This window comes from Berghia stephanieae, chromosome 10, assembly GCF_034508935.2.
Source record: "Berghia stephanieae isolate SIO BIC M18660-M18661 chromosome 10, UCSD_Bste_1.3, whole genome shotgun sequence".
In the NCBI taxonomy this organism is placed as follows: domain Eukaryota; kingdom Metazoa; phylum Mollusca; class Gastropoda; order Nudibranchia; family Aeolidiidae; genus Berghia; species Berghia stephanieae.
Window position 1 is genome coordinate 10,400,323 of NC_088369.1, and position 20,000 is coordinate 10,420,322.

At 34.7% G+C, this 20,000-nt stretch overlaps 2 protein-coding genes across 3 annotated transcripts in view; one reads left to right on the plus strand and one right to left on the minus strand.

The window, feature by feature from the left end:
- Nucleotides 1–20,000, minus strand: part of LOC144980489 (lysosomal protective protein-like) — a 40,314-nt gene that overhangs the window by 6,563 nt on the left and 13,751 nt on the right. For both annotated transcript variants that reach the window (XM_078928098.1, XM_078928099.1), the window contains exons 8-11: nucleotides 6,221–6,320; nucleotides 3,054–3,230; nucleotides 1,996–2,126; nucleotides 484–559 (exon numbers count right to left, since the gene is read on the minus strand). In XM_078928098.1, the coding sequence (XP_078784224.1) occupies nucleotides 484–559; nucleotides 1,996–2,126; nucleotides 3,054–3,230; nucleotides 6,221–6,320 (484 nt within the window). The remainder of the gene's footprint in view (nucleotides 1–483; nucleotides 560–1,995; nucleotides 2,127–3,053; nucleotides 3,231–6,220; nucleotides 6,321–20,000) is intronic.
- Nucleotides 8,496–13,640, plus strand: LOC144980490 (uncharacterized). Its single transcript, XM_078928100.1, has 2 exons — nucleotides 8,496–8,624; nucleotides 12,307–13,640. The coding sequence occupies exon 2, from the start codon at nucleotides 12,388–12,390 to the stop codon at nucleotides 13,531–13,533; it is 1,146 nt and encodes a 381-aa protein (XP_078784226.1). The 5' UTR covers nucleotides 8,496–8,624; nucleotides 12,307–12,387; the 3' UTR covers nucleotides 13,534–13,640.

The following is a 20,000-nucleotide window of genomic DNA, read 5'->3' on the forward strand; positions in this document are numbered from 1 at the left end:
TTGTGTCTGGATGAGACATTTAGTAATCTCAAACTAAGTACACTGACAATGTGCTCTTGGAATCTACATCTGTTCCCTATTTGAACCAATTCCCCTTTGTCTTGCTTGTTCTTGGGTGCTTTTATTGTAATTCTAGAACTTTTTACTATCCCATGATCTTGCTTTTTACTGGCGCTGATATAACCTAAATGTGTTGCAAGCGCCCTAAAACCCTTAAAAACAACAAACAAACCATCTTATTATTCAATCTGTATAACCTATTCCTTGTTTATGCATTGTCCGGAGGAATGGTTAGACACTTCCAGTGATTTTTGAACCGGAATAGAGGAAGGTATGACGCCACGACTCCTCTGTCCTATTGATCTGGGTTAAAATAATATTATAAATAATGTTTTGGACTTAAAGGGCCGGTTATTTCGGCTGGCAGGCATATATTCAAGTTGCCGATGTTAATGTTAACAGCCTATTTAAATTTTAACTAACCTTGTGTCTTAGAGCCTTCTTGTAGAATTCTGATGTGTCCTTGTAGATATTGGTGTAAAGTGATCCGACCTGGGAACTGTTGGATAATTAGATAAATAGACAAATAATGTGTCATATGAAAACAAAACGGGTTTTTAATCGGGGTCCCGATAGCTCAGTTGGTAGGGCACTCGCTTCACACGCAAAGGTACCGAGGTCTAACAGCTGAAGTCCCCCCGATCCCATTGTCCACCCAGAAGTGATTGGGTCTGTTAGATATCTGGCGGAAAGTACTTTACTATAGACTGGCGTCCTATCACAAGGGTATAGGACAGCGTGGCTAAGCGGTACGGTCTTTGCTTTGTTCCCCAAAAGTTCCGAGTTCGACTAGCCGCGTCGTTGTGTGACCTTGAGCAAGTCACCTAGTCCTAGCTAACTTTGCGGCGCTGCACTGCGGCTGACGCCTAGGTTATTCCAGTCTTCCCTTGGAATAGACCCTAAAGACTGATTTCCCCTTGGGGATGAATATATAAATGGAATTTCATTTTATTAAAAAAAAAATTATTTATATCAAGCAATTGGATTCAATAGTCTGATGTCACGTCGCCCAGCAACGGCGGCCATCGTGGTTCTAAACAAAGAAAATCGGTACTTCTTATTCTTCATGCTCGCTGGAACTTTTCATATGTTTTGTGATCAGAATGTGTAAAAGTCAAAACATGATCAGATTTATGTTTTTTTTCTACTCTGGATACGATTTTAAGCTCGTTGGAGAAATATTTCATAAGGGCGCCCACCATTGTTCCGATAGTCGAGAGTCAGTTACTAAGTTACCTTGCGTCATTACGAGGGAAGTGACGTTACGATTATTGAAGCGTATTGCTATTGTTTGCTTCACACGATTGAAACCGGGATAAACCGTAGCCATCGGTAACTTATAGCCCGACACTGACGACAAAATGAAGTCAAAATGCCAGTCTTTGGACACAAAATAAAGAAAACCGTGAGTTGTATTCAATAGTTCAACCAATGGGATCACTTGTTTCCATGAGCACTACTAACGACAACTCACTAGGCGGTGCAAAAACCAAATTATGACGACGTCAAAATGCCAGTCTTTTTGGGTTCCAGTGTTAGGCTATAGATAGGGAAATTCATGTGCCAGTTGATGCATACAATAAAGTTTACGTTTCAATTTATCTCATGGATGGAAAATCTCAAAAAGTAGAAAAATCGACTTAACGAGTTTTGGAAAACCAGCCTTCAAATATTTGTATCTATTCTCCACTATAACGTAGAGAAATCAAACCAAAGTTTCATATTTAATTTGTGGCTACATATTTCAATTCCACTTCCACTTCCAATATCTAGTTCAGCCCGACTTAGTACCGTTTTGAGAAGTCCCGGGTTTGAGAGTTTTTGACAAGATGAGGGGCATATAAATCGATCGATATTTGACGGACGAGTTTTCTGGCCAGAATTTTTAAATACCATTTTTTTTCTAGAGTACTGGTTAAAGTTTCTGCGACTTACTTGCAGCTAAACCATTGTCGGAGACCTGGTTTAACGTGGAGGGCTCTCCGAACAGCTGGCAAATTCATGTAGTTGTTAAGGCTTGTATAGTCAGTGCAAGTCGTCACTCCGACCAGTTTGTTTGTGTTGTTCTGTTGGAGGATATTGTTGATGATGATGACGATGATAATGTGGAGACGAAGGAGGAGGGGATGAGGAAGAGGGGGATGAGGAGAGGAGGAGGGGGAGGAGGAGGAAGGAGGAGGAAAGAACGATTTATTATTATAACTTGTTATTCTTTGGGAAAATGATGATGATGATGATGATGATAATGATGATGAAGATTATGATGTTGATGATGATGATGATGATGATGATGATGATGATGATGATGATGATGATGATGATGATGATGATGATGATAACCATTACTTATTGTCCTGTCAGAGAAAGATGATGTAATGAAAATTACATAATAAATTATGATTTTAAAAAACGGTGGCCGAACAGACGTTGTCTCGTCTATTTAAGAAGTTGAGAAATACTGAGTGTAAACATTAAAACCCACCTACATACACCAACACACACAACCACACATAAAATCTCTCTCTCTCTCTCTCTCTCTCTCTCTCTCTCTCTCTCTCTCTCTCTGAGTCTTCCTCTCACACTATCTCTTTCTATCTCTCTATATCTCAAACATTATCTATCTATCTATCTATTTATTTATCTCACTCTCTTTAACACACACACACACACACACACACACACACACACACTTTGACTCCGGCTTGAATGAATACCTGGTGATAGGCAATGACAAAGATCATAAGAGCACAAGGACAAAAAAAAAGACGCTATCAGGCAACCTTTACTGTACGAACAGGAAATCGTCTTCTTATGATCTGATGGTAAGAAAATTAAAACTATGAAAGTACATAACGAAATCGTAAAAATGATGAATTATAGTGATTAATGGTGGCTTATGATTGTGCATCTATCCATTTAATACTTATTGATACTTATAATATTTCTAATCAGTTCCCCCCCCCCCCCCCCACACACACACACACACACCTTACATTGAACAAGTTTAATGATGAAAACTCCCAGCCAGAATAGGACGAGCTCTGGTCTGTTTCCGGCATCCACAACAGTGACGATGATGTCATCCGGCGAGGTACCACATCGCACTTTCCGTAGATATTGTAAACGTCCAGTCCAGGGGATCTCCATGCCACGTAATGAATTTTCTTTACCTGGTTATATCGTGAGTTAAAGAAAAAAGAGAAAGGCAACGGAATTATTTTTGTCTGCACGAATTACAAGCTGTTTTAACCATGTAATAGGATTCAATAGTCTGATGTCACGTCGCCCAGCAACGGCGAGCAGCGTGGTTCAAACAAAGATAATCGCTACTTTTTATACTTCATGCTGGCTAGAACTTTTTCACGTGTCAAGTGATCAGAATGTATAAAATTCAAAACATGATCATATTTATAATGTTTTTCTCCTCTGGATACACTTTTATGCTCGTCGGAGAAGTATTTCATAAAGTCCTCCGCCATTGTTCCGATAGTTTAGAACCAGTTGCTAAGTTACGATGCATAATTACCATATTTATGGACAATAAAGATCTATTATTATTATTATTACGAGGGAAGTTACGTCACGACTGTTGAAGCCTATTGCCGTGCTCTGGAAAAAACAACAACTTGTATTTAAAAATTTGGACAGAAAAAAAATCCCGTTCCCAAACCAGGAACGTTGCGAAGTTACAGGTTTGATAGTTTTTGCAAAGATGAGGGTCATTTAAATCGATCGATTTTTGAAGGACGAATTTTCTGACCAAATTTCAAAATATGTGTTTTTCCAGAGCATGGACGTACACGTATTTCAATAAAAAAAAAAAAAAAAAAAAAATCGAGCTCTTAGCGCAATATCCACTAAATGTGCTCAAAGCGCTTTACAAGGGGTCACTGGTCAACAGCAACATATAACATGTAGGACGAGACATGACGCCTGTTAGGCGATATTACAATTTTTCGAACAAAGACAACGCTGTTAACGGTCAGGTACTCATTTTACACCTGAGTACTGTGAGAGAATGTGAGTAAAGAGCCTTTTCCAAGGACTCAACTATGCCCCGAGCGCGAGGCTCGAACCCAGGACCTTCCAATCCGAAAGCGAGTGTCATACCACTAGACCACATAGCCGCACAAGTAGTAGCAGTAGTAAAGAGGTTAGAATTAAAGAATGAAAAATAATAGCAACCTTTAAAATATAATTGTTATTGGGGTGAGAGGAAAAATGTTTAGAATTAAACACTCGGTTCGATAAAACTTAAAGATCGCTGAGAAACGATTTAACTAATCGCGCGGTTTCACCGGAAGCGAACACGAGAGACGCATGCGCAAAACCACGTTTACGCTCTCCCTGTAAGGGCATGCGACATTGATCCGTTAAGAAGTGTCCAAAGAGGACGATTTGGGGATGGCCGATGGAAGAAGGTTGTTCCTTATTCTGGGCGACGTTAAATAAATGGATAGTAGAAATTGTCTGCTACTCTTAGGATAGGACGCTAATCTATGGCACCGTATTTATTGACAGATCTAACTAACCTAATCACTGCTGGGTTGACAGGAGTGGGGGGGGGGGGGGTGGATTAGCCCAAAAATAATTATACTATATCACTGAGATATCGGAATCCCCATTGTAAAAATATAGGGATGACAACAAAAAACAAAAAAAAAGGAATAATATAGATCATTTTAAAAGCCCCCCCCCCCCCCCCCCCCCCAACCCCCACCCCCTCAAAAAAAAAAAACAACAACAAAAAAAACAAAAAAAAACAAAAAAAAAAAAAATACCCAAAAAATCAACAATAAACAAAATCAAACGAAGAAAAGAGAGAGAGAGAGAGAGAGAGAGAGAGAGAGAGAGAGAGAGAGAGAGAGAGAGAGAGAGAGAGAGAGAGAAAAAAAATCAAAACCAAGAAAACCAACAACTGACTTGACTTACTTGACTTAGATGCCTTTCGCGTCTCGACCGAAAGATCGGGTCGCCTTGGCTGTTTCCAGTATTTCCTGTGTGAGGTGTCTCCAATATTGCCGGTCCTCTGCTAGGGTTCTCAGATTTTCAAGGTCCCCTGCCGTTATGAGACTAATGCTTTGTCCAAGTGTTGTGAGGTTTTTGTTTAGGATCACGGGGAGTGTTGTGATCGGTCTTCCTCTGAAAAGGTTCCCGTGTTTTGGAAGTATCCCGACATGGCTTGGTTTGCTGGTATGTTTTTGTCCCTGCGTAGTATGTGACCGAAAAGTTGCCATCGTTGTTGTAAAATGTCAAGGGAGATTGGTCTTTCTTTTGTGATCTTATAGAGTGATTCATTTGAGATCTTTTTGGGGTATTTGATGTCCAGTACCCTTCTTAGCTGTGTGCGATGGAAGGCATCCAGATGTTCTTCTTCGGATTTTGTCAACGCCCAAGTGCCGCAGTTATACAGAAGTACCGGTTTTACAAGAGCATGGTACAGTTTCAGTTTGGTTTTTCTCTTTATTTTGTCACCTCTAATCCATACATTGGTGAGTTTACTGAGTGCGGCGTTTGATAGCTGTTTTCTTCTTTGTACATCCTCGGTGTCTCCAATTAGTGAGCCGACTTTCTTTGTTCTTTTCCATTCCTCTTTGTTCCTCGATATTGTTGTAAATTCGGTTTTATTGGCATTGACTTGGAGGTTATATTTCATGAGGGTATTTTGTATGATGTCTATATTTGCTGGTGTTGATCCAATAAAATCGACATCATCTGCATAGGCGATTTCTCTAGGGATTGCATTCTCAATATGAGTCGTTGGTTTTGGAATGACTTTTCGAACTTCTTTCAGAGCGTGTTCTAAGTATATTGTGAACAGAATCGGGCTCAGACTATCTCCTTGGGGGGTCCCGATGTTACTTTCGAACTGCGTCTGTTTTGTGGCCCCGTATATCCTTGGTTGTATCTTTGTGTTGCTGAGGAGAAATCGGATTATTCGGAGCTCGTCTTCGTCTACTATTTCTGTTAATATCTCCAAAAGTTTTCCTCTGTCGATCGTATCAAAACAACAACAAGAGAAAAAAAACCCTGCAAAAGAAAAACAAACAAACTGTACACTGCTTTCAAGTCAAAATCTATCTTCACTGCGCTTTGAGCACATTTAGTGGATATTGCACTATATAAAGCTCAATTTCTTTTTTTTTTATATTTTACTTACACGATCGTAACAATTCTTGTCATGTCGAGCAGCTTTAGAAAAATCACACCTGTGGGCCTCACTCTCGGGACAACAGTTGTCTTGGAGGTAGTTCCATTCTCTGAAGGAAAACGATTGATGCTGTGCGTTAAGGTAAAATACTCACAATAACCATCAGCCCGATATGTGACCCACCGTCTCATAGTAGTATTATGTCGTTAGGGATATGGAATTCATAGCCACAAATATAAAACTTGGGTTTACTCTCTCTACGCCATGCTGGAGTATAAATACTATTTCTTGCTTTGCAAAAACTTCTAAGCTCCAATTTCTCACCATTCTATCCCTAACTTTACTTTTGGGGTCTGAATCATCCCGACATAATACTGCTTTGAGACGGAGGTCACATATAACGTGCCAACACACAAAACCATGTGTAACCTTAATTTAATACGTTTATAGTCTGATCGATATAACTTAGTGAGAACTAATAAATATTAAAATGGCTGTCTAAAAATATGAACAGAGAGCTGAGTGACGCAAGGCTCTCTATAGATAGTTCGAAGATGACGTCACTCAGGTCTTTGTTATTGCTTCTTGCCATCCGCGTTTATGAGTAATTCTCACTAAACTGTATTAACCTGACTATAAACGATCATGGTTACACACAGTTTTGTGTGCTGGCCATTATACTTCCGGATGGCAATGTTGTGAACTTCTTAGCCAAGTGCATACTATCTAGTATAGGAGCTATATAGAAGGCCGTGGTTATTGCGATGTCGGATATTTCATCATGTAGGTCTGTCTTATTGAGCACGTTTCGTAATGTGACCAATGATTAAATCATATAGATAGAATGCGCTTGGCCAAGGAGTTCACAACATTGCCATCCGGAAGTATAACGGACCAACACACAAACTCTGTGTAACCATGAACTTTTATAGTCTGGTTAATACAGTTTAGTGAGAACAACTCACACACGCGGATGGCAAAAACAATAACAAAGGCCTGAGTGACGTCATCTTCGAACTATCTATAGATAGTTCGAAGATGACGTCACTCAGGTCTTTGTTATTATTTTTTGCCATCCGCGTTTATGAGTAATGCTCACTGAACTGTATTAATCCGACTATAAACGTTCATGGATACACACAGTTTTGTGTGGTGGTCCGTTATACTTCCGGATGGCAATGTTATGAGCTTCTTGGCCAAGCGCATACTATCTATAGGTCGTCCCCATTATGCACTACATTATCAATTATAACGTTTTTATTGAAATTGGATTCAATAGTCTGATGTCACGTCGCCCAGCAACGGCGAGCAGCGTGGTACTAAACAAAGAAAATCTGTATTTTTTATTCTTCATTCTGGCTAGAACTTTTCATAGTATGTCATGTGATCAGAATGTATAAAAGTCAAAAATTGATCATATATATATTTATAATGTTTTTCTCCTCTGGATACACTTTTAGGCTCGTCGGAGAAATATTTCATAAGGGCGTCCGCCATTGTTCCGATAGTTTAGGGCCAGTTACTAAGTTACTATGCGTCATTACGAGGGAAGTGACGTCATGACTGTTAATCCTATTGCAGTGAGAGAAAAAATTAGCCATGTTTAAAATGTCGGCCAAAGTTTATTTGGAATGTATGAAGGAAAATATACTCGATCAGAAAAACCCCGACGTTATCAGTAGGTGTGTTGTTGAGTGTGTAGCCAAGTCAGAACATAGATAGGCACAAAGAGTGTTGTTGATAGGTTTCTTTCCCTTAAACATGGATTCTTTTATCTACAATATTCATTTGATTTTACCTGCTATTTTCATTTGTTAGTTGGAAATACTAATTGTATGATTTCTATTGGTAATTGGATTCAGAAGTCTGATGTCACGCCGCCCGGCAACGGCGGCCATTTTGGTTATAAACAAATAAAATCATTCCTTTTTATTCTTCCAGCTGGCTAGAACTTTTCATATGTCTTGTGATCAGAATGTGTAAAAGTCAAAACATGATCAAATTTATGTGTTTTCCCCCCCTCTGGATACGCTTTTATGCTCGCCGGGGAAATATTTCATAAGGGCGTCCGCCACTGTTCCGATAGTTTAGAGGCAGTTACTAAGTTACTATGCGTCATTACGAGGGAAGTGACGTCATGACTGTTGAAGCCTATTATTGCAGTGAGAACAAAAATAAGACATGCTTAAAATGTCGGCCAAAGTTTACTTGGAATGTATGATGGAAAATAAACTCGATCAGAAAAACCCCGACGTTATCAGTAGGTGTGTTGTTGTGTAGTCAAGTCAGAACATAGCTAGGCACAAAGAGTGTTGTTGATAGGTGTCTTTCCCTTACACATGGATTATTTTATCTACAATATTCATTTGATTTTACCTGCTATTTTCATTAATTTGTTAGTTGGAAATTCTAAGTAAGTGTATGATTTCTATTGGTAATAATTACCTAAGTAAATCTTTGAATTAAATCGGTATTGCTTACTATAATAATAATAATAATTAATAATAATAATAATAATAATAAATATAATAATAATAATAATAATAATTAATAATAATAATAATAATAATAATAATAACAATAATAATAATAATAATAACAATAATAATAATAATAACTAAATAATAATATAATAATAATAATAATAATAATAATAATAATAATAATAATATAATAATAATAAAAATAATAATAATATAATAATAATAATAATAATAATAATAATAATAATAATAATAATAATAATAATAATAATATATAATAATAATATAATAATAATAATATAATAATAATAATATATAATAATAATAATAATAAAATAATAATAATTAATAATAATAATAATAATAATATTAATAATATAATAATAATAATAATAAAATAATAATAATAATAATTTAATAATAATAATAATAATAATAATAATAATTATATAATAATAATAATAATAATAATAATAATAATAATAATAATAATATAATAATAATATATAATAATAATATATAGTAATAATATATAATAATATATAATAATAATAATAATAATAATAATAATAATAGTAATAATAATAATATAAAATAATATAATAATGATAATATAATTAATAATATAATAATAAAATAATATAATAATCAATATAATAATATAATATAATACAATTAATAATAATAATAACAATAATATACGACCGTAGACATTGGGAATAGTTTTCGTAATTTGATCATTGCAATCATTTATGACTACCTGGAGTACAAAACTATATGTGACCCACCGTCTCATAGCGGTATTATGTCGGGATACACTCGGTTAGGGAAATGGAATTCATAGCCAAAAATATAAAACTTGGGTTTATTTTCTCTACGTCATGGTGGAGTATAAATACTATTTCTTGCTTTGCAAAAACTTCTAAGCTCCAATTTCTCATAATTCTATCCCTAAATTTACTTTTTGGGGTCTGAATCATCCCGACATAATACCGCTTTGAGACGGAGGGTCACATATATTGTATAGTTGAGGTAAGTACCTACATTCTGAAACGTGATATTGAAATTGTATACAATAGAAGTTCATCTCCGTTTATGTAGATACATTTAAAGAGAGACACTAAGCCAATTATTGTGCTCTTAGTGGAAGTAATAGTAGTAGTAGTAGTAGTAGTAGTAGTAGTAGTAGTAGTAGTAGTAGTAGTAGTAGTAGTTGTAGTAGTAGTTGTAGTAGTTGTAGTAGTAGTAGTAGTAGTAGTAGTAGTAGTAGTAGTAGTAGTAGTAGTGTAGTAGTAGTAGTAGTAGTAGTAGTAGTAGTAGTAGTAGTAGTAGTAGTAGTAGTAGTAGTAGTAGTAGTTAGTAGTAGTAGTAGTAGTAGTAGTAGTAGTAGTAGTAGTAGTAGTAGTAGTAGTAGTAGTAGTAGTAGTAGTAGTAGTAGTAGTGTAGTTGTTGTTGTTGTTGTGTAGTAGTAGTAGTAGTAGTAGTAGTAGTAGTAGTAGTAGTAGTAGTAGTATTAATGGTAGTAATAGTAGTAGTAGTAATAGTAGTAGTGGTAGTATAAATAATAATATTAGTAAAAGTTGTAGTTGTATTGATAATAATGATAATAATAATAATAATACTACTACTACTACTACTACTACTACTACTACTACTACTACTACTACTACTACTACTACTACTACTACTACTAATAATAATAATAATAATAATAACATAATAATAATAATAATAATAATAATAATAATAATAATAATAATAATAATAATAATGATAATAATAATAATAATAATAATAATAATATGATGATAGATGATAATAATAATAATAATAAATAATAATAATAATAATAATAATAATAATAATAATAATAATAATAACAATAATGTTAATAATAATAACAATAATATATCATAAATATTAAAGTAAATAAAATTATTAAAAATCAAAGTTTAAAAAACAGTAATAACAGCAGGAATTTAAAAAAAAGTTACCCCTATTGGGATTTGAACCCTCGACCTTTGGGTTCAAAGTCAAACAGCTTAACCACCAAGCGACAGATTCACTTCTCTGCTTGAGAACATTTAATCATCTGTATTTAGACATGTAAAATAATTATTTGAGTGCCACTCTTATTTTGATATTTTAAATTATGTCAATTGCCCAAAAGCAAAAATTAAAAAATAACGATCGATTTATTTTGACAACTTATGTTACGAAAAAATCGGACTGTCAGTTACTGCACGTGTTCGATCTGGAACAAAGATAACAAAGGACCTATTAGTCTCTGATCTGGAAGTAGGTCAGCAGTTTATTTACATTGCAACGGAGATTGTCTCACTTTTCACTCTATAAAAAAGAGTCCCTTATGGATACTGGATAGTGCTAAAGCTGATACTGAATATCCACTTCGATGATCAAATGTTTGCAAAGATCCTCGCACAAAGGTTGGATCCATGTTTGATTAAATCCGTTGGGTAAATATTGTCTCAAAGTCCATTCACGAATTATAAAAAGATTTAAAAAGCATCCCTTGCGTACCATTGCGTACAATTGTATAATTGTGTAAGCCGTGCAAACAGAATGATGGGAATTAATATATAGAACCTTTATAAGTCTTGATAAAACCATATTTTTATATTTGTATAAATCGCTCGTTCGACCAATTCTAGAATACGGAAATTGCATTTGGAGCCCATTATATAAAAGACAATCTATTAGTATTGAAAGTGTACAGAGGTGAGCTACCAAAAAGATTTATGCAATACAGCATTTTTCTTATAAGGAAAGGTTAGAGTTTATTGACTTACCAAGTTTGAAATCTAGAAGAATTCGTGGGGATTTAATTCAAGTTTATAGATTGGTACATGGTCTGGATAGGATAGACTTTTCTGATTTTTTTTTCATATTCTAATACTACTTTTACTAGAGGGGACAAGTTTAAGATTTTTGTCTCTAGATGCAAAACAAACATAAGACAAAACTGGTTCGGTATTCGTATTGTCCAGACATGGAACAATTTGAAATTTGAAACAAAGAATGCAAAATCTATGAATTATTTCAATGTGTTAGTAGACAGGGAGATTTATATATGACGAATAATACTTTTTTGCACTGCTGTTGACATGGTTTTCAATCTTGTATATATTATGCATTGTTATATTATTATGTTTATCTTCTATATGCGTGAGTGTGAGTGTGTGTGTGTGTTTGTGTGTGCGCTTTGGATGTCACGGTTAAGGATTTATGTTTGTACACCACATATACATGAGTACATTTAAGTTGAAATACTATCTTTACCACGTGTATCATTATTGTAATCTTTAATCAATAGATTTATGGCATTACTATTAATATTAAAGGCATTCAAGGGATTTTATCCTATTTTGCCCTCTACCATATGTTATGTTACAATAGGCATAAGATATAGAAACTAAATAATGGCTGGCGCTCTAACAATTTCCATTATCCAAATGATTAATTATTTTGCAATGCCTTGACAATGGAATCATACTGTAATGAAAACTGAAAACATCACATTCTTTCAAAGCTATGCTACCAAAAGCTTAAGCGATTTTGTTAACCAAATATTTTGAAATATCTATGTTTCAGGTGGCAGAAGACCTTAATAAAGCCGACAACAAGATAGATAGAAAGAGAAAAGTAGAGATTGAGGGAAAGTAGCCAGCCATCATGGACCTCTCTTTTAAAATCACCAATTTAAACATGGACTTAAATGCCCTGGAATTTTCTGCAAAGACAATTCTAATCATTTTTGTCATTCTACCGACGATAACAAATTTTTTCTTTATTTTCACCATTATCTGTCGTCATGGAATGCAGTCTTTTACCCAATCCCGGTACACAATTCGAATGGCCATGGCACTAGGAGGTATCCTGTTTGGAATGTTTTCTTTTCTCACTCTTGCTGTATATACCTTTGAATGGAAAAGTTTCTTGGGAGACAACTGCATCCTACAGTACTTGGCACATACATATCAACTAGGATTCATTCCGGTTTTATATTCATTTGGATTCATCATTCTCGCTGTTGACATTGTGGTAAGATCTAAAATTATTCAGTCCAAAAGAAAATCAAGTCAATTGAGTAGATTTATGACAATTCCTCCGTTTGCTATCGTAGCTGGTCTTCTTCCTTGGATCGGTGCTATGGCACTCGTTTGTCCTTTGACCTTAACGCACATAGATTGGGACAACGACTGTCATAGACAACAAACACAAGCACAGATGAAAGCACAGTATGTCATTTTTGGTATTGCACTACCATGTGCAACTCTTGTAACTGCGATAGTTTGTGCTTGGCTCATTCAAGAACCCTCTAAGAATCTGCATGGATTTGACAATTCCTTGACTGTTAAAGATACTGGCGTACATGACATTTCAGGACTTAAATCTACAACTGACCCTTCAAGTCATGGAGTTGCTGAAATACCGAACACTCATGAAACATTGTTTTCGGACACACAATCTGGTTCCACAAACTTAGACGCACTAAACACCGCAGCAAGCACCAACACAGCCGCCATTACACCAAACAACAACAGTCTGATATACCAAGTAGATGACGACCTCTGCGACAGAAAGAAGATTCGCTCGGAATGGTTGAACATTTTGGTGTGTTCTGTAATTTTTGTAGTGGCTGTTGTTCCTCACCATAGCATTATATTGTATATTTTGGATAACTACCATCGGCTTCCTGATCGTGAAAACTATAATGTTTATGAGATGAATACAGGCGTGTTTTTTTGTCTTACCGTCCTGACGTATATTATGTTTCAATACCCAGTCTTGGTGCCTTTAGTTTCATTGTTTGTGTAAAGCAGTATAATTCTATGACCTAAATTTGCAATATACGGGACATCGTTATTTATGTTGCCACATGCTAATGCCTAATCAGTCCTTAATTTGAGCTGATGTACGAGGGCTCTTTCAGAAATAACCGAAAAATGCCAATTGCTCAGCAACCAGTGGAGATTTTTTTAAATTCTGTAAACGACATGATATTCCTTATTTCCTTACGTATATTCCCAGAAATTATGAAGTGCATCATTTTGCACAATGAATTTCTAGACGATTTTAAAGATGGCGGCCCACCTTGAAACTTGGTCAAAGGAGGAAATCAGAGCTGTCATACCTTTTTTGAACGCCAAAAGTCTGAATCCTACCAAAATTCATGAAGAACTTCAGAGTGTATATGGTGAGCATGTTATAAGCCGTACACAAGTCTATCACTGGTGTAATTTGTTTGAAGCCGGCCATTCCGACTTGACAGACAGGGAAGGGAGAGTGCGTTCGATAACTGCGACGTCAGAAGACAATGTGAAGCAAGTTGATGAGCTTATTCGTCAAGACAGGAGGTTGAAACTTCATGAAATCGCAAGCAGTCTTGAAATTTCGGAAACTTCTGCCCATAGAATTGTATTCGATGAACTTGGCTACAGAAAAGTCAGCGCAAGATGGGTTCCTAAGCAATTGACAGACAATCATAAAGAACAAAGATTGGACATCTGCAGGGAACTTTTGAGAAGAAGCAAGAGCTCACGCAGGGTTCACGGGCATACTGCCAACGCCGGCGGAGACTTTCTAGGGTACGATGTGACTTTTCTTGACAGCATAGTCACCGGTGATGAGACTTGGTTGCACCATTGCACCCCAGAAACAAAGCAAGATTCAATGACATGGAAACATCCATCCTCACCTGTCGCGAAGAAATTCAAAGTCATGCGGTCAGCAAAGAAAATAATGGGAACTGTTTTCTGGGACAGTCGTGGTGTTATTCTGTTCGAAACCTTACAACCTGGAGAAACAATCAATGCTGCAAGGTACTGCCAAACTCTTGACAAGCTTAGGGAGGCCATTCGCAGAAAGCGCCCAGGGCAGTTGACCAACATGGTCATTTTGCAACACGACAACGCTACACCCCACACAGCACGAGTGACGCAAGGTTGGCTAGAGGAATATGGATGGGGGATTTTGCCACACCCACCACACAGTCCAGACCTCGCACCATCTGATTATCACCTCTTTGGGCCACTGAAACGTGAGCTGGCAGGAAAGCGCTTTGATGTCGATGAAGAGCTTGTTGACCATGTGCGGAAATGGCTACAAAACCTTGACGGAAATTTCTTCCGAGAGGGTATCTATTCCATGGTGCGGCGTTGGCAGAAGTGTGTCGACAGACTTGGCTGTTACGTAGAGAAATGAAGGACGAGTCAAGGTATGAACACGTGCAAGCATTTTGTTGATAGCATAAAAAACGCGGATTTTACAGGCATTTTTCGGTTAATTATGAAAGAGCCCTCGTATATTTATAGGTTGTTCGTAAAAATTTCATATACGTTCCATATACTTGATCCATTCAACACTAGTTATAATATTCGCCTTTAACCTCTAATAATTCAATTCTAATACGTCTTAACATGATGTGGAATGTATAAGTTGTCTTAAAATATCATCTTAGTCTGCTTGACCCAAACTATAGTTTATCCTGGTATCGTTAGGCGCGCAGTAGAAAATTCATGCTAATCTTTGGATTAAACCCTAGACGATTACAAAGTATTTACCACATCTATTAAGTAATCTGTAGTTACACAAATTTGATAACAACGTAAACATTAAGGGGGTGGGGGGGGGGGGCGACATTAAAAATTATGAAATTTGACCCGGTTTGCTAAAATCAAATTTTGGTGGGATGTTGTCATGTGACCATTTATTTGTCTGCATAAAAATTTGCATGAGAACTTCATCTTCAGTTTTTTTTTCTACTGAAAATAACGTATTTTGTGACCCTCATGCACTACTTTTCTTTTGAGCCTCTTAGGTCCACGAGTGCCGACAATGCTGAAGGATGTTGTAATAATAAAGTCGATAGATCTTCATGGCACGGTTTTACTTAGTGACAAATTACAAGTCACAAAAACTTTTTCGGTCTATGTGCAATTAAAACTTTTTCTCACTCTATATGTGACCATTCGCCTCAAAACGGTATTAAGTCGGGATGGTTAAGATGTTGAAAATTGAATTTATAGCCAGAAATATCAGACTTGTGTTGAGTTTGTATGTTTTATTGAGGAAAATGGATGCCATATTTTAGGGTGCTAATGCCAACAATTTATATTTTTGACCACTTTAACATTAAATTCAGCTTTGAAGCATCTGGTTCGTTCCGACATAATACCGTTTTGAGACGATAGGTCACATATTATCTTTATAGAATGAATAGAGTTGACATATCTTTATAGCTGTTTTAAAACACAAGCTTCGTCATGAGTGTTCAATAATTGTTTTCAGTTAGACTATCAAGGTTTAAGATTACATACAGTGGAATATTCTGATAGAACACAGGAGGAAAGAGACGGCGTCATGAGTGCTCAATAATTGTTTTCAGTTAGACTATCAAGGTTTAAGATTACATACAGTGGAATATTCTGATAGAACACAGGAGGAAAGACACGGCGTCATGAGTGCTCAATAATTGTTTTCAGTTAGACTATCAATGTTTAAGATTACATTCAGTGGAATATTCTGATAGAACACAGGAGGAAAGAGACGGGTTTGAAAAGGTTTGAGAGGCTTTTATGACGTAGATGACATTCTCTTAGACTTGTTCAGATATACATCAGTGAAAGGCTCATTCTTTTCTATATCTATTGTACATAAGTATGTTTGTGGTGCAGAAGTTTTCAGCTAAAAAATAGTGTTACTGGGTAGAAATGTGTACCAAATTAAATTTAATATATTTTGTTGCACATAATTCCATGCTGAATACTATAGTATACCAAAAATCCACCGAAATCCTTTCATGACAAAAAAAAAATAATGTTATAATGGATGTCTATATCATACTCCATCTATAACTTTTTGATAGGCATTCTTCTTCTTCTTCTTCTTCTTCTTCTTCTTCTTCTTCTTCTTCTTCTTCTTCTTCTTCTTCTTCTTCTTCTTTCTATTTCTTCATTATATTATTATTATTATTATTATTATTATTATTATTATTATTATTATTATTATTATTATTATTATTATTATTATTATTTATTATTATATTATTATTATTATTATATTATTATTATATATTATTATATTATTATTATTATATTATTATTATTATTATTATTATTATTTTTGTTAATTTAAAAAAAAATGTATTTGCTAAATAAAATACCAAAACAGAAAGACATTCCTATCCATGTGGATGCATATTTTATTGGTGCAACATTTTTAATTTATATACCAAAAGTGCCCTAGAGTTTCTTATATATCTGTTAATAAAAAAATCATAATCAAATATAGCGATCTATATTTTCTATATATTCATTTTATTTTCATTTTTAAATTCACATATTTCCATTTGAACTGAATACAATTAGGATAACCTGAGTTTTCTCGTACTTTTAAAACGTTTCTCCACTGCTCAGCTTTTCTATAAACAAAGATATTTACATCTAGGACCTGTACTTTTACTCAAGGGTCTATGAAGCTACCGCGACCCTTTAATCAAGCAAAATTAGAAGTTTTAGGTTTTGAGCTTATTATGCCATTTGAGCATTATCTTAGCACGCTATATGTTTAATTCAATTATAAAAAAAGTATGTAAATGTTGCTGCTCGAAGCTCGAAAAAAAAAATAATAATGTGAAATTGAATGTAAGCTTCAATTTAATTACAAAAACAGATCCAATGAACGTTTCGGGTTTCCCCTTTATCAACAAAACAGGATGACTGAAACACCACAGATTCATTGTGTGGCCAAGAAAAGAGTAAAATAGCATTCTATGTCTTATGATTTTCAAAATAATTTGATTTTTATTCTAAATGGAATAAAATAATACGAAGTAAGTTATTTTATGTTTCTAAAATACGTTGAGAGTACTCAAAAACAAAATAAATCAGTATTAATACTTCCAGTACCATAATATTTTTCAGTCGAGTGTCTCTGAAACTATCCATATCCCTTAGGTTAGATATATTATCGTCTTAGAAATTTATTTACCCGTTTACACCGACATAATAAAATACCCTTGTTTTTGTTTTTCAAATGAGAAAAAGAAATCTGAACTGTTGCCAATCAAAAATTTCCGCATGGACTGAAAAAAGGTTTTGAAAAAATGAAACAATTTCTAATTTTATAGATTTATGGGTGGAATTTTCCTTAGGTTGTATGAGCATTGTTTACCAAAGCCAGTTGTTTCTTCTTCTTCATCATCATCATCATCATCATCATCATCATCATCTTCTTCTTCTTCTTCTTCTTCTTCTTCTTCTTCTTCTTCTTCTTCTTTTTCTTCTTCTTCTTATTTTTGTACGTATTGATGGTATTACGATTGTTGTATTTTTGTGTGGTGTATCAGTTTATTTTTTGGTTCCATTTACCATTTTTTCCCCACTTTCATGTATGTTTTCATCAAATTGTTGATTTATTGGCGAAAGCCTAAGATTGAATAAACTTTGAAACTTTGAAACTCTAAATTACTCCATGACCTTGGTATCCCTCCATTCTTTTATGATTATATCAATTTTACCTATTTAATCTACATTATGTGCCATGTAATTTTTACTATGTAGTTTCTCAGTCAATTTACAATATTATTATACTGTATCTAATTCTTTGCTTCTTACTAATATTTTTTTTAATATGTTGACATCAACATACCTTTTCTAGATATCTATATCTTTACAATTATATAATCTGTATGTCCCTTGAAATTTATACTATGTAATTATTCTTATATAGCTTACAATATTATTACACTATATCAAATTTTACTTTACCACATTATAATTACGTTCTATTATGTTTATGTATGTATCATTGTCGGCATTTTATACGTCTGTACAAAAATTTCCTTTTGGATGAATAACCTACATTATTATTATTATTATTATTATTATTATTATTATTATTATTATTATTATTATTATTATTATTATTATTATTATTATTATTATTATTATTATTATTATTATTATTATTATTATTATTTTTTTTTTTATTTTTTTATTTTATTTTATTTTTTTTTTTCATTTTTTTTTCATGTGGCTTTGTGTCTTTCTTTTGACATGAGACCACAGGATTTTGCCTGGATCCGTTTTGGAGTGTTTTGCTAACAGGAGTGACAGTCAGTCGTATTCATCTTTTTTTGTGAGAGGGTTTTTTTTCTTGTAAATCAATTCTCGATTGCTTGAGCATTTAGATTTATTCATTTAATTGTAAGTATATACATTTTAGCCCCTATGCATGATCCTTTGCTAGTGTGTCAGGGTAGGTTCCATATTTTAAGTGAGATCAAACCACACAGAGATGGATTCCCCTTATATAGAAAGTACTTCATGTTCCTGTTTGAGCTTTTTGAGATTTATATAAAGCAATATCCACTAAATGTGCTCAACGCGCTTTACAAGGGGTCCCTGGTCAACAGCAACATTTAACATGTAGGACGGGACATGCCGCCTGTTAGGCGATAATACAATTTTTCGGACAAAGACACCGCTGGTAACGGTCATGTACTCAATTTACACCTGAGTACGGTGAGAGAATGTGAGTGAAGAGCCTTTTCCAAGGACTCAATTATGCGCCAAGCGCGAAGCTCGAACCCGGGACCTTCCGATCAGAAAGCGAGTGTCATACCACTAGACCACATAGCGCCTGTTTGATTAGCCCTTTATATTCTTTTGAATGCCTTTAAGTGTAAAGCTGATCTAAAATACAATGGTCGCTCTGTAAACCCAAGATCAAACACAATTGAATACTAAAACAGGTTTCAGCATTAATTTTATTGTAATTGACAGTAAGGTATATATCTATGATTTTCAGCAGTATTTTGCTTTGAAATTTGGTCGATATGTTTTTTGTGTGTGTTTCGTGTATACAGAAATTGTAGAAGTATTAATGATCATGTGCGTAAGGTCATCATATATATAATGACAAAGAAATCCATGTAGAATTTCAGGTTTGCAGCGATCATGAATTTTTGTAAACACGCAGAATTCCTGTGTAGCTCGAGGAAGCAAAATGCTGTTCAGCCTTCAGCGAAATACAATGAATGCAAGACTCTAGAAAAAGCTGATCATCATATTAAATGCAGCCAGGATGGTATTAACACATTGATGTATCGATAATGTTTAGAAATGCAACAACTGGTTGAAAATTGACTGTGCGTGAATGCAGATGATACCGTGTTTGGAATGTTACTGTTGTATAACTGTGAAATTGAAATTGCTGGTATATTTCTATTTATTCAAAGTCTATGAAGACGGAACCAACATTGTGTTAATTTCAAGGCATAG